General features: G+C 35.1%; 1 protein-coding gene across 1 annotated transcript in view; it reads left to right on the forward strand.

Annotated features, from left to right (window-relative positions):
* The window catches only part of LOC123302099, a 223,623-nt gene extending 210,248 nt beyond the window's left edge, over positions 1-13,375 (forward strand). Inside the window, exon 2 of the mRNA XM_044884886.1 lies at positions 11,971-13,375. Coding sequence (XP_044740821.1) covers positions 12,081-13,040 — 960 coding nt within the window. The 5' untranslated portion in view covers positions 11,971-12,080 and the 3' untranslated portion in view covers positions 13,041-13,375. The remainder of the gene's footprint in view (positions 1-11,970) is intronic.
* Positions 13,376-13,781: the final 406 nt, after the last annotated feature.

Here is a 13,781-nt window from a genome sequence, read left to right on the forward strand (position 1 = left end):
ACTGACTCTTAAGTATTTCTTCATTGTAATTAGAAAATGTAATTAGAAAGTGATTAAAATTGGTTTTCAAAATTTTTGATATTTTTGATAATATCACCATATTTTTAACAAACCAATTTCTAACATTTTCTATTGTCAGAACTTGTACTTCACCGCAAGGCCATTTTTTTTTTGTGGGTTTCCCCCAACTACGAATAATCACACAAATTAAAATCAAAATTTTCTTTTTTTGATTTGTTGTTTTTCATTCAGAAAAATGTCTGGAAACCAAAATTAAAATTATTCTTAGTTCGTTCCCACACATTTTTTTTTTCTGGCCGGGGAGGTAATGTAATGACATTGTAATTGCGTTTCTATCGAATGTATGTACATTCGATAGATACGACTTTACTTTGTATACAAACATTACCTTAGCAACGCCTGTTGTTTGTACTCCATATAATTGCGGAATAAATTCTCAAATATAGTTCTTTTGGTTTTATTTCGTATTTTAGATTTCAGCATTTTCATATGTAAGAGCAATCTCTTACAACCCCTTTGTTATGAGTATCATTGCCTTTATTTTCCTGATTGGCATCAGCTGTATTTTTTATCGCCCTTTCAACGTCTACCATAGATGCCACATTGCTGTACGTACGCTGGCTTTTGCCTCTTTGATTCTTCGGACTTTCGTCCGGCACTATTTCTACTGGATTCGCTTTTTTATTTTCCTTCTTCCCATTAGAAGCTTTATTTCTTTGTTTTAGTCCTTGTATTTCAGCTTCTTTTGCAAATAATTTTTCTCGGAGTAATTGATTTTTCTCATTCATTTCTTCAATAAGTTTTTTGAGAAGATGATTTTCTTTTTTCAAGAAATCATTTTCCATTTGATGAACTATTATTGTGGGTGTTGACTTCTCATTTTCTGAATTACTTTGAGCAGTAATGCAAGCTGGTCTAGTAGTTTCCGTACTTTTTTCTTCGTTTATTATTTCTGTGATGACACTAGGGGCTATGTCATAGCATGTTTCGCATTTCCAGCTTTTTATTTCTTTGGAATCCATTAACTCTCTAAATTTTTCTATACTAATTCGAACACATTCATTATGAAAATTTTTTTCACACTTTGAACACTGTACAGTATTATCATATCTGGTGATACAATTTTTACATTTGTGACAAACTAAACCTCGTCCACCACCCATGATGGACGCATTATGTTGAAATCACACTGTATGTAACTGAACAATATCGTTTCCAGTGAACTCATTGTATAATATTAAATTTGACAGTTGTTCAAAACATAAGGTTAGAATAAACTTTAAATTTAATTAGGAAGATTTGCCTTATAAAACGGTCATTCACTATCGAAATATAATTTTCATTGATTCACCATATATTAATAAACAACTGTTTTACTGTTACACATTTTATTTCACAGTTTATATCAGTTAATTTTCAAGAGAAAAAAATTTCACAAGATCACTCACTCGTAACCTCCGTATTATATAATAATAATAAGTATGATTGAAACAAAGTTTTGTACATTAGATATTTTACTTTATATATGCTTTTAAAATACTGCTTTGTACTTAAGGGATGTGTTTTAAAAGATCCTTTTTGTATATGATCTTTTGTACATCACTTTAGACCGTCCAGATGTTTTAACATCAATATTATTATAAGATATTTCTATTAATATTTAAAGGTCAGTTTTCTGAGAAACTATTTGAGTATAGCAATATTTGAAATAAACTTTCTAAAATAACTACTCTAATTTATGTTAACTAATAAACCAATTCGTAATATGCACATGTTGCATTATATTATGGTTTGAAGTATTTAAAAAAAATATAAGTAATAGAAAATATATATAATTCCCACATGCAAATTCAACTAGTAACATCGAGTTGCAATTATCCAACTTCATTACAACAGCTCTCTTGGAAATAGAAGGGAATTTTCAAAAAATGGAAATTGGAGACGAAACGGCTTCAAATCTTTTGGAAAAATGATTTCTGAAATTGTCATGGAATTGAAAATTTTATAAAAGTAAGCAAGTTATGTTCAAAGAATGTGGTTCTATAGATCTAAGCGTAACGTAGCTTAATAAAACAGTGGATGATAATCTTTTTGATTTTGAGGGTTATAAATGTGAAATTTTACGCTGTGAAAGAAAAAGTGTCAGATTCAATAAAATACGACCAACAGAAAGTAATTCTAATATTTGTATATTTTAAGTCCAGCTATGATTTAGCGATGATCTTGTTAACTTTTTAGCAAATAACTGTGCTCTGTTTTTAAAAAATACCTGAAAAATGCTGTTTTTTGACGGGTGATATGAATTGCAAAATTGGTGCAACAGATCACTCTCAAGATAAACAAAAGAGTCGGCACTCAACGAGACCAGGCACTCGAAGAATTTAAAAGTAAACGGGAGAGGTTAACAACTTTAAGAATTTATGGAAACTTTAAGGTTAACGGTAATGCATTAAAAAGTTTATCTGATTCTAAAGTCAATTTTACCTACCTCAGTCGTCAGGAATCCAGTGTACTTGACCTCATTTGGACAAATGATATAGGGTTACTCGAAATTGCCAATTTGACTATATAAGACAAAATAGTGACTTCAGATCATTTGCCCTATATACTGTTCGTAAACAATTTTAATAGTTTTAGCGAATATCGCAAAATAAAAATTAAGAATACTTGCAATACTTACATGATTGCAAAAGCAATCATATTATTAAAAAAATTTAAGAAAAACTCTGAATATGATAACGCTCAACCATTTTATAATTATTTAAAAGAAAAAATTAGTCAAAAGGCCGAAAATTTACATATGATGACAATACAAAAATTTTCTGGTAGGAAAAACGTAATAATGGTTTTATGGGGAATGTAGAAATCGAAAGAAATGTCTGCATTTCTTGCTGAGTTGCATTAAACCAGATTAGAAGAACTAATTACAAAAAGATTTATTTAATATTATATTTTAATCTGAAAAAATCACATATCTCTGTTGAAAAATAAAAAAACAACATCAATGTTTACATTACAATTTTCGAAAAATTAACTCTAACCAGGCAAGTGTAGGACAATTGGAACATTATTTTCACACGCTATACTACTAACAACCCCTTACTCGTGGCTCCATGCATCACACCCATTGCTAACCAAAAATTATTCGTTTTATTTTAAAAGGTAACAAATCACCCGGGTGGGACAATATCGCTAATACATTTCTGAAATCTTACTTCAATCCTTTCAAAATATACTAGTACAAATGTATAATGATGCATTTAACCTGGTCGAGCAGGCTCCGTCCCTACAACTCAGCGATGTGAAATCTACTTAAATAAAAAAGAGTAAAATTTTGAAACTTCAAGGGCTGTTACTCTAAGACAGTATGATGCGATCTCATTGAACGAAGGGTGCCTATAATGACAGCCTTCTGTATGGGAGAGATAAGGTGACGAAGATGAGACCTGCAGACGGAATTTGAGAATGATTCGTCTCGAGACTGGAACGTATTTCGCCAAGGCAACTGGTAATGAGAACAACCATTTTGAGGGAGTAGCCAGGGTGTAGTTATCGTTGCTCTTGTAAGAGATCAAGATATTTGGTCCGTTTTTTCTCCTCCTTCGAAACCATATTCGCTTCTGCGGGTATGGAGAACTCGAGGACGTACATAGTCTTGGATGAACTATTTTGGAGAACTATATCAGGCCTAGTAACGGCGAGCTGCCTGGTAATTGGGAACGAAAAATTCCAGATGATAATGCACTTCTCATTCTTGACGACGGACTCGATCTTACCTGTAGCATACGGTAGTTTTGGTGTAGGGTCTACTTCTTATTTGTGCCTCAGGAAGTAGTACAGAACGTGGAGGGGAGCATTATGGCGATGAATATAGGTGGTCGAGGCATAAGAAAGACAGAACGAAATGATTTTCACCAGCGTCTCCAGCTGAGATTTACACGCTCTTTACATAGTGGGGGGGACTGCTTCCTTACATACATACTTTTGGTAAGTAAGCTTGGCTATCAAAACATCTTAAGCAGCGATTATAAATTCGGACTTGAGTCCGATGATCTTCGAATAGAAAGCGTAGTTTAGCTCGTTTCGTACCTCAACGAATCCGAGACTTGGGGAGAAGTACCACGTTATCATCAAGATCATGATAAGACGGATCACGAACAAGGCCCAATTCTGACGCTGCATGTTGTGCTGCAGAGAACAAGAATGATCCTTTACCCTGCAACTCGTGATCACACACGAGTGCCATAAGAGGGTCAGAACTATTTATGGCCTTACTAGGTAAACCTAAATTACCCTTCCATGTAGACATATCACACGACGGATAGGAGACCTCTACCTCCTTGCTAGCGTGGGCGATAATTACGAGGTACAGAGGCACGTGGCTGAAAACAACGACAGACGTTTATCAGTTTGTAAGTACCACTATCAAGTTTCTTGAGCTCCTCTATTGTCCATTTAATTGAACCAAAATAATTGGGACAAAAGAGGTAATAAAAACTTAAAACGATTAAGAAAAGAAATATTTACTAAAACGAAAAATTAAAACAAAACAAAAAAAACCTTACGAACTAACAGAAACACACGAAGAGAAACAAAACAAAAAAAGCACACAAAAAGGTATAAAAAAAACAAAGTACAAAAAAAATAATTACAAAGGTATAATCAAAATGACGTTATCGTGTGAATGGACGTTAGCTAACGTGTGAATGGCCTCCGTGCGCAACAATTATTCAATTAAAAAAAAAGGTAGGAGAAAAATACGCGGAGTGAAACAATAATACGAGCTTAAAAGATTACAAAAATCAAGAATTAGGCCTAAGCTCGACTTGATGTATGCACACTGATTTGGACAGTATAGCTGTAAAATTTCATATCACTTTCTAACGTAAAACAAGCTTTTCAATAACATCCACGTATATTTTTGGAATCATCGGTTAATATACTGGAAATAAATATTATTATTATAAATATGAACAAAGAAAAGCTCACTTGAAGAATTAAATACATACTAATATTATCCGAACCATCGGCTGCTTGTAGTGTTTGTGTTGGACATAGTGTTGAGGGGTATCCATCTGGTAGTTTATCGTGATTTCTTGTGGTATTTAAAAACTTTATTATTTTCTTCTCTAGCCCCAATTCGTATCGCAATGTAGTTGGAGATTTACCTTAAATTTAGCCAAATTAAGATACGTGACTTTTTGTAAACAAGCTCCAGCATTCCGATACAGAGCTAAAGACTAAACTAAAATTGGTTACATTGTGGACTCGTACCTAACTAAAGTCGTAGGTATCCCGATTACCGGACGGCCCAGTTCAAGGGCGTCGTATCCATCAGGAACAGCAGGTGTTTAATCGTCGAGAATCCTACACTGTGATTAAATCACGATATTTTCGTGTCCTGATGTAGGACTCGAGGACCTTGATCATTGTCTACGTCCCTCATAAGAAGGATATCAATTCGTCTTACGAAATATTAAAATAAATCACCATCGGAATACTCGAGTAATTTATATAACAACCAAAAATATTAAAATAAATCGCAATCGGAATACTCGAGTAATTTATATAACAACATAAAATATTAAAATAAATCACAATCGGAATACTCGAGTAATTTTATATAACAGCATACTCGGAATTCTTAGTTAATTTATGTAAAGCTTATCACAATCGATTAGAAATTCATATAAAAAAAAAAAAAAACAGTAAATAAACTTATCTCATGGCATTGAATCATAATTGAGGTTGGGTTAATAATTCGTTGCTTTTTTCCACATTTAATTTGTTTATTTGTTTCATGGCATGTTAAAATAATTAACTATTCATTGCAATTTGTAGCTATTTTATTTCCAGTATTGTCGTTATAGAAAATTTATGTTTTTAATTCAATTAAGAATTTTTAAAGTATGTATATATATGTATATATATATATATATATATATATATATATATATATATATATATATATATATATATATATTGTTAGGGACACTTCATAAAGTTAGTTTCTTTACTTTTTTCTTTAGTGATTTTAATTAACCATGAGTTGGTACTAACTGACTTTCATCTACCAATCATATTCATCGTTGCGGAAACTATGAGCCCGCCAATGATAAGCGTCTTGAACTGCATAAGTTGGTTTTGTACACTTGTTTGAATCGGTCGATCCATGCCATGGATCGACCGATGTGTGTTCATAATTTTTTACTTTTAAAAAAATCATAATTAATTCGTTTCTCGATCTAAATAGATCTTTTCTTTCGATTGATTGAATTAAATCAATCAAAATGTAATTTAAACATTGTCGAGTCAGTGATTCTGTTTTCTTTTCAAAGTTTCAATTTCAAGTTTTTTGTTTTCAATGTAGAAACGCGTGGTTTTCTACATTTAAATTTGCTATTTAACAATGTGTTAAAGTTTAATTTCGAAATCGATATTTATCTTGATAATCAAGTTTAATTTTGAATTCATATTCGAATAGTTGTCAGTGAACCATGGTTTTTTAGTGCAGTGCATTAAACATTTTACATATTTTTCGCGCCATCGAGATTTTACGCATATTCGATATTACTCGAATGGCCCACGTGCTGGAAGTTTATCCTTGCAATTTTCGACATATAAAGAAGGGTGCAGCAATTGAAAGTCAATAACCAACAGTAACAAAAACCACAAATTCAACGTAAAGGTTTGATAAATTACCCTAAATTCCCTTCTCCCTGATTTTATCCATATCAAACCTTTAAATAACAACTTTTATTCTTCTACCATCAACCTGCATAAAAAACTGGTGAGTACATATTTTTTTTCATACAGTCCAAATTTCTAAAACGTTCTTAAAATCGCTAAGTGTTGGGAAATATTTTATTTTTTGTGAACCAGCGATCAACGCCCCAACATTTTTGGTCACTTCAAGCCAAATATACGTTTTTTTCATTCAATTCAAATAATCACGTGTTTTTTCGTGTTTTTTGTTTTTGACAAGCGATTGCGTAATAGCTTGACAATAACAACCCTAGTTTTTTCACCAGGCCAGTCGACGCCATTTTGATATTTCATATTTGACAAATAATAAAACTACTCTTTTCATAAAATAGATGTCACTATTGACTATTTTCTTGTTCAAATCACAAATCACAAATCACAATATTGACATTTTTTTTTCAATTGTCAAAATTTATCAAATGACATTTCAAAAATAAATGTAAACAATTTATTTTTTTTTGACTTTAATTGTTAATTTCAATTTTCTGAAAAAATTTAAAATTCTTTTAATTAAATCGCATTTGATTAAAATTTCGTATTAATTCAATATTATTTAATACTCAATTGATTTAATTAGTTTCAATTTCTTATAGGGAAAATTCGTAAACGTATGGTTATTGACTTTGATTGCATTTTTTAAAATTAATTAATTTCATTCTTTTATTTCAATTCACTTGTATTCTAAAAAGTTTAAATTGTTTATTATTGGGTATCAAATAAATTCATCATTCATTCATTGATTTTCACTCTCAAGTATTCGAGGTTTTCAAAACAAATTTCAATTCATATATAATACTGAGTGCCCGGGTAACGTATGCTGATTCGCTCTAATTTATTAAAAATTTTCTTTTGATTTTAAACAAATTTAATTTCAGTGGTTCTGTAATTCGATTGAAATCATCAACGTATCGCTTATCAATAATATTTTAATTATTTAAAGTCATTTGATTGTTTTATCAATCCTTCATCAATTAATATTATTCCTTTTTCAATTTTATTTGCATTTTCATTCAAGTATGGCACAAGTTATTGACAGCTTACTCCAATATGGAGAAAACATGGAAGCAGTGAAGGAAAACTTAGTCCTTCATCGTGAAAATGCCTTTGCGCAAGTAAACGCAATTTATGACACTGTAAGGGGTCTTACACAAGACGATTTCTTACAATGTGAATTATTATATAAAAAACTGCCATCCTTCATTGAAAATCATAAAATAATTCAGGGTGATATTTTGAAATTTAATTCTGCCGTAGAAAAACGTAAGCGAATCGAAACAGTTTCAGCTCAAATAGCTTACGACCAGTTGACATTTTCAATCGAGCTGCATTACCACAAATTGAAGGCGTTAATGCCAGACAGGGTTTCTGATTCAACATCGGTTGATTCAGTCAGGCCTCTTCATCAGGATAACAGTTTAGCTCGTATCAATTTACCCCAATTCAATGGCGATATAGATTCCTGGTTGGAATTTATTTCCATATTTGACAGCCTTGTCCATTCAAAACACATGGACAACATTTGTAAATTTCGATATCTTAAAACCTCGTTGAAAGGGGATGCAGCAGCTGTGATTTCCGGGTTTGCTTTAACTAGCGAAAACTACCCATTAGCATACGAAGCATTACGTTTTCGCTACAACAATAAAAGGCGCATAGCTAGTTTTTATTTACAAAAAATTTTAGAGTTCAAGACAACTCATTTATCTAATTTAAATAATTTAAATTCATTTCTCACCACTCATGAAACTGCAGTAAAATCTATTCGCTCTATGGATTTACCAGATTTAATTGATTTCATTTTTTTCAACTTAACACTAAATAATCTGGACACTAATATGCGCCGTGAATTTGAGTTGCGTCATTCTGACAAGGAGATTCCGTCATACACGGATTTAATCACGTTTGTTACTAATCAGCTTCGCTCATTAGAGTTGCAATTACCCACTACTCGCACCAGTAGCTCAACGTTTCCAAAAACAAATAAACCGAAATCATTTTTAGTAAACACCGCTCACAACACGAATAAAATTTCTTCATTTAAACAAAACTCTCAGATTTCAAAATGTATTCGCTGCAGAGGCCCTCACAATCTCGCAGCTTGTCCTTCATTTTTAAAAATGGAATTATCAAATAAATATCAATATTTAAAATCACTTACTCGTTGTTTCAATTGTTTAGGTTCTCATCTTCGAAGCCAATGTGCTTCTAAAAATGTATGTCGCAAGTGTGATTCTAATCAACATCACACTACCCTTCATCCTGGGTTTCAATCACCGGTCACGTCGGCAACCAAAGCCACCGTTTCGGACTTGAATGCGTCTCCCTCAAACTCAATCACTCAACCCCCTCACAGCACCGGTAACGACATCCCGGCGCTGTCATGTACTTTATATGCCCAAAACCCACAAGGGGTCTTACTGGGCACAGCTCAAATTTTAATTAATACCCCCAGTGGTAATTATTTTTCTGTTCGGGCACTTGTGGACCCTGGCTCCCAAGTGTCAATTATTTCATTATCATGTTGTCGTGCTCTTGGTTTACCTATTAAACCCACTTCAACTCAAATTTCTGGTATTGGCGCCACCGAAACCTCTTGTCATGGTACGGTTTCGTGTATTTTAAAGTCAAAATATTCTGACATAAAAGTCTCTACAACTGCATATGTCATGTCTACTATTTCGTTAAATTTACCTTCAATTGAATTATCTCAAGAAGTCATCAGTCGCTTCACGTCACTCAAATTGGCAGATAGCCAATTTTATAAATCATCCCCCGTGGATTTCTTAATAGGGGCAGATTTGTTCCCCTCTATATTGTCATGTACGGATTCTCAAACTATTCAGGGATTCCCTTCCGCCATAAACAGTATTTTTGGATGGTTGATTATCGGTCCTGTTGAGGGCAACCCCCCTACTCAACCCATTTCACTTCTGAGCACTGCTCAAATAAGTGATCATTTACAAAATTTTTGGGAAACTGAAGAAGTTTCGGTTTCCATCCCCTCAAATCCTTCAGATATTTTGGCGGAACGCCATTTTAAAGACACGCATTCGCGTGACTCAACGGGTCGATACATTGTCGCTCTTCCGTTTCGTCCGGGCAGCCTCCCTGCCCTTTTCAACAAGGAGCGTTCATTCGCTTCCTTTATTAATTTGGAAAAAAGATTGTCTAAATTTCCAGAAAAATACAAGGCGTACACCGAATTCATGGATGAATACATTTCATTATATCACATGTCAAAGGCAACTAACTCATCAAGTTACATAATTCCCCATCATTGTGTCACTAAGGACACTAGTACATCCACCAAATTACGTGTTGTTTTTAACGCCTCGGACCCAGGTTATAACAAAATTTCTTTAAATTCATTATTGTTGGCCGGTCCTAAATTACAAAACGATATCTCGGATATCCTTTATTCATTCCGTTTTAACGCAATAGCCTTGTGTTCTGATATACGTCAAATGTATCGACAAATTTTGGTACGTCCAGAAGATCGCATTTATCAGCATATATTTTACCGACCATCTACTGAATCCGACGTCGTTGAATTTGAACTAAATACCGTAACATATGGCTTAGTTCCTTCCGCTTTTATTGCACAAAGGTGCCTAAAACAATTAGTGATCGACGAAGGTAATCATTTTCCTTTGGCTTCTCAAGCCCTTTTGCACAACACATACGTTGATGATATCATTACTGGTGCTTCGTCTCCTGAACAAGCCAAAACTTTAATGACACAATTGAAAACTTTAATGAGTAGGGGAGGTTTTGAGTTGCGAAAATGGACTAGTAACGATCCTTCTATATTAGCTGATCTCCCTGTAGATCACGTCGAGACGCCATTCATCTTCGAAACGGAGACTGCGTTCAAAATCCTTGGGCTGCTGTGGGACCCAAACATAGATAGTTTTCTATTTCAATTTAAATCATTCGAAAACGTTTTGACAAAGCGCACTTTGTTATCACATGTGGCAGGAGTGTATGATCCTTTGGGTTTTTTAGCACCCATTACTTTTAGTTTGAAGTGTATTCTTCAAAAGTTATGGTTAGATCACTCAGGGTGGGACGACCCTGTACCTCCACATATTCGTCAAATTTGGGACCTTCATCAACAAAACATGTATCTCGTAGCTCAAATTCGCATTCCCCGTTTCATTGCTCCATCAGACAGTAGGTCGGTATGGTTGGCCGGTTTCTCTGACGCGAGTCAGCTTGGATACGCAGCTGTGCTTTATCTCTGTTGCGATAACGGACACACCATAACATCAAATTTATTTGCTGCTAAAACTAAGGTGGCTCCATTAAAAACCCTGAGCATACCGCGCCTGGAACTCTGCGGAGCACTTCTGCTTAGCAAACTCGTCTCGTCTGTCCGTCAAAATATGCCGAATTTGTTCAAAATTCCCCCACGTCTATTCACCGATGCTCACATCGTTTTATATTGGCTCAACACTCCTCCACATTTGCTCAAAGTTTACGTTGCCAATCGTGTTGTAGCCATTCAACAAATTACTCAACAAATGTGCTGGTCTTATATTCATACTTCTGTCAACCCTGCTGATATAGCATCTCGCGGACTGACCCCTGATCAGTTTTGCAAATCAACTCAACATGACTTGTGGTTCCACGGACCATCACTAATTTCGAAGCCTCTCAGTCAGTGGCCCCCTCCTTTTACGGATAAAATTTCCAATATTGCTGAGCTGCCCGAAATTAAACCCTTGGCTCTCGCAGCCAATTTAATTACTCCGGATCAAACGTTAGAATTATTCTCTCGCTTTTCGTCATGGACGCGTTTGATCCGAGTAGTCGCATGGATGCTTCGTTTCATCAAACAGTGTAAAGCACGCCTACAGCATCTAGAATCCATTTCTGGTCCGTTGTCCGTCACTGAATTAGATTTTGCGAAAATCAAAATCATTCATATAACTCAAAAACATTATTATTCATCCGAAATTCGTTTGTTGTCCGCTCATAAAGCTCTTAAAGGCAGTCTCAGCTCGCTCAGTCCGTTTTTAGATTCTTCTTCCATAATTAGAGTGGGTGGTCGCCTCGACCACTCCCCACTCTCTTCAGCTTCCAAGCACCCCATTTTGTTGCCCAAAGTGGCACACATCTCCCAATTAATATGCGTTCATGCTCATTTGTGTTCTCTTCATTCTGGGCCCAGAGCAGTCCAAGCTTCTGTTCAAGCTCTTTATTGGATTCCCGGGCTTCGTGGTCTTGTTCGGAAAGTGATCCGTAACTGTCCCACATGCTACAGATTCCGTGCTGTGCCCTTCGCGCCTCAAATGGCCGCTTTACCCGAATCTCGAGTCACCCCCTCGAAACCATTTTCTCATACCGGAGTCGATTTCGCCGGTCCTTTCGTTGTTAAATCCGGCAACCCACGTAAACCTCGTTTAACAAAAGGTTATCTCTGCATTTTTGTGTGCTTTTCCACAAAATGTGTTCATCTTGAGTTCGCTTCAGAACTCACTACTCAATGCTTTCTAGCAGCACTGGATCGATTTGTAGCTCGTCGGAGTCTTCCATCCGACATATATTCCGATCAAGGTCGGAATTTTCTTGGCGCCTCACGCCTTTTAAATGAAATTTCTATTTTCTTAGAAGAAAATCGCGAGAATATCTCCGATTATTTGTCTCTTAAAAGTGTACAATGGCATTTCAACTGTGCGTATGCACCTTGGTTCGGGGGTTTATGGGAAGCTGGCGTCAAATCCGCTAAATCGCTCCTCAAACGCATGTTCAAGGAATCTTCCTATTCCGTTGAAGATTATTTCACGATATTCGCCCGCATTGAAGCGGTGTTGAACAGTCGCCCACTGTGCGATCTGCCTGCTGATCCTTCTGAGGCATCGTCTTATTTAACTCCTGGACACTTTCTTACCGGCACCCCCTTGACCTCGTTGCCCGAACGTTACCCACCTTGTGAACAGCCCGTTCGTGACCGTTGGTTGAACCTGCGACGCTTGGTTCAAAGTTTTTGGAAGCGTTGGTCTAAAGAGTATTTAAATACTTTAATTCAAAGAAACAAATGGAAATCGCCTGCCGCCACCCCTGAGGTTGGGGATGTCGTATTAGTAAAAGGGGATCAAACTCCCCCACTTTCTTGGCCTATTGGTCGTATAATCAGACTTCACATGTCTGCAGACGGTATACCTCGTGTTGCCGATTTAAAACTTGCGGATCAGCAAGTAGTTACTCGGGCGGTCGCCAGACTGCTTCCATTGCGTGGGTCGATCGAGTAATCCCGTTTTTATCCTTCGCTTCCCCATTTATTTATTTTTTTTTGGAATTCAAATCTTTTATCTGTTAGATTTCAAATATTTTTTGTTTTCTTTTCTTTCATGTACATTGTTGACACTTTCAATTTGTTTCGGTCCCTTGTAATTGAATTTTTTCTCCCTTTGTTTAGGTAGGCTCAAATTCTATCGAATTTGGGGGGGCGACTTATGTTAGGGACACTTCATAAAGTTAGTTTCTTTACTTTTTTCTTTAGTGATTTTAATTAACCATGAGTTGGTACTAACTGACTTTCATCTACCAATCATATTCATCGTTGCGGAAACTATGAGCCCGCCAATGATAAGCGTCTTGAACTGCATAAGTTGGTTTTGTACACTTGTTTGAATCGGTCGATCCATGCCATGGATCGACCGATGTGTGTTCATAATTTTTTACTTTTAAAAAAATCATAATTAATTCGTTTCTCGATCTAAATAGATCTTTTCTTTCGATTGATTGAATTAAATCAATCAAAATGTAATTTAAACATTGTCGAGTCAGTGATTCTGTTTTCTTTTCAAAGTTTCAATTTCAAGTTTTTTGTTTTCAATGTAGAAACGCGTGGTTTTCTACATTTAAATTTGCTATTTAACAATGTGTTAAAGTTTAATTTCGAAATCGATATTTATCTTGATAATCAAGTTTAATTTTGAATTCATATTCGAATAGTTGTCAGTGAACCATGGTTTTTTAGTGCAGTGCAT

This window comes from Chrysoperla carnea, chromosome X (assembly GCF_905475395.1).
Source record: "Chrysoperla carnea chromosome X, inChrCarn1.1, whole genome shotgun sequence".
Lineage (NCBI taxonomy): Eukaryota > Metazoa > Arthropoda > Insecta > Neuroptera > Chrysopidae > Chrysoperla > Chrysoperla carnea.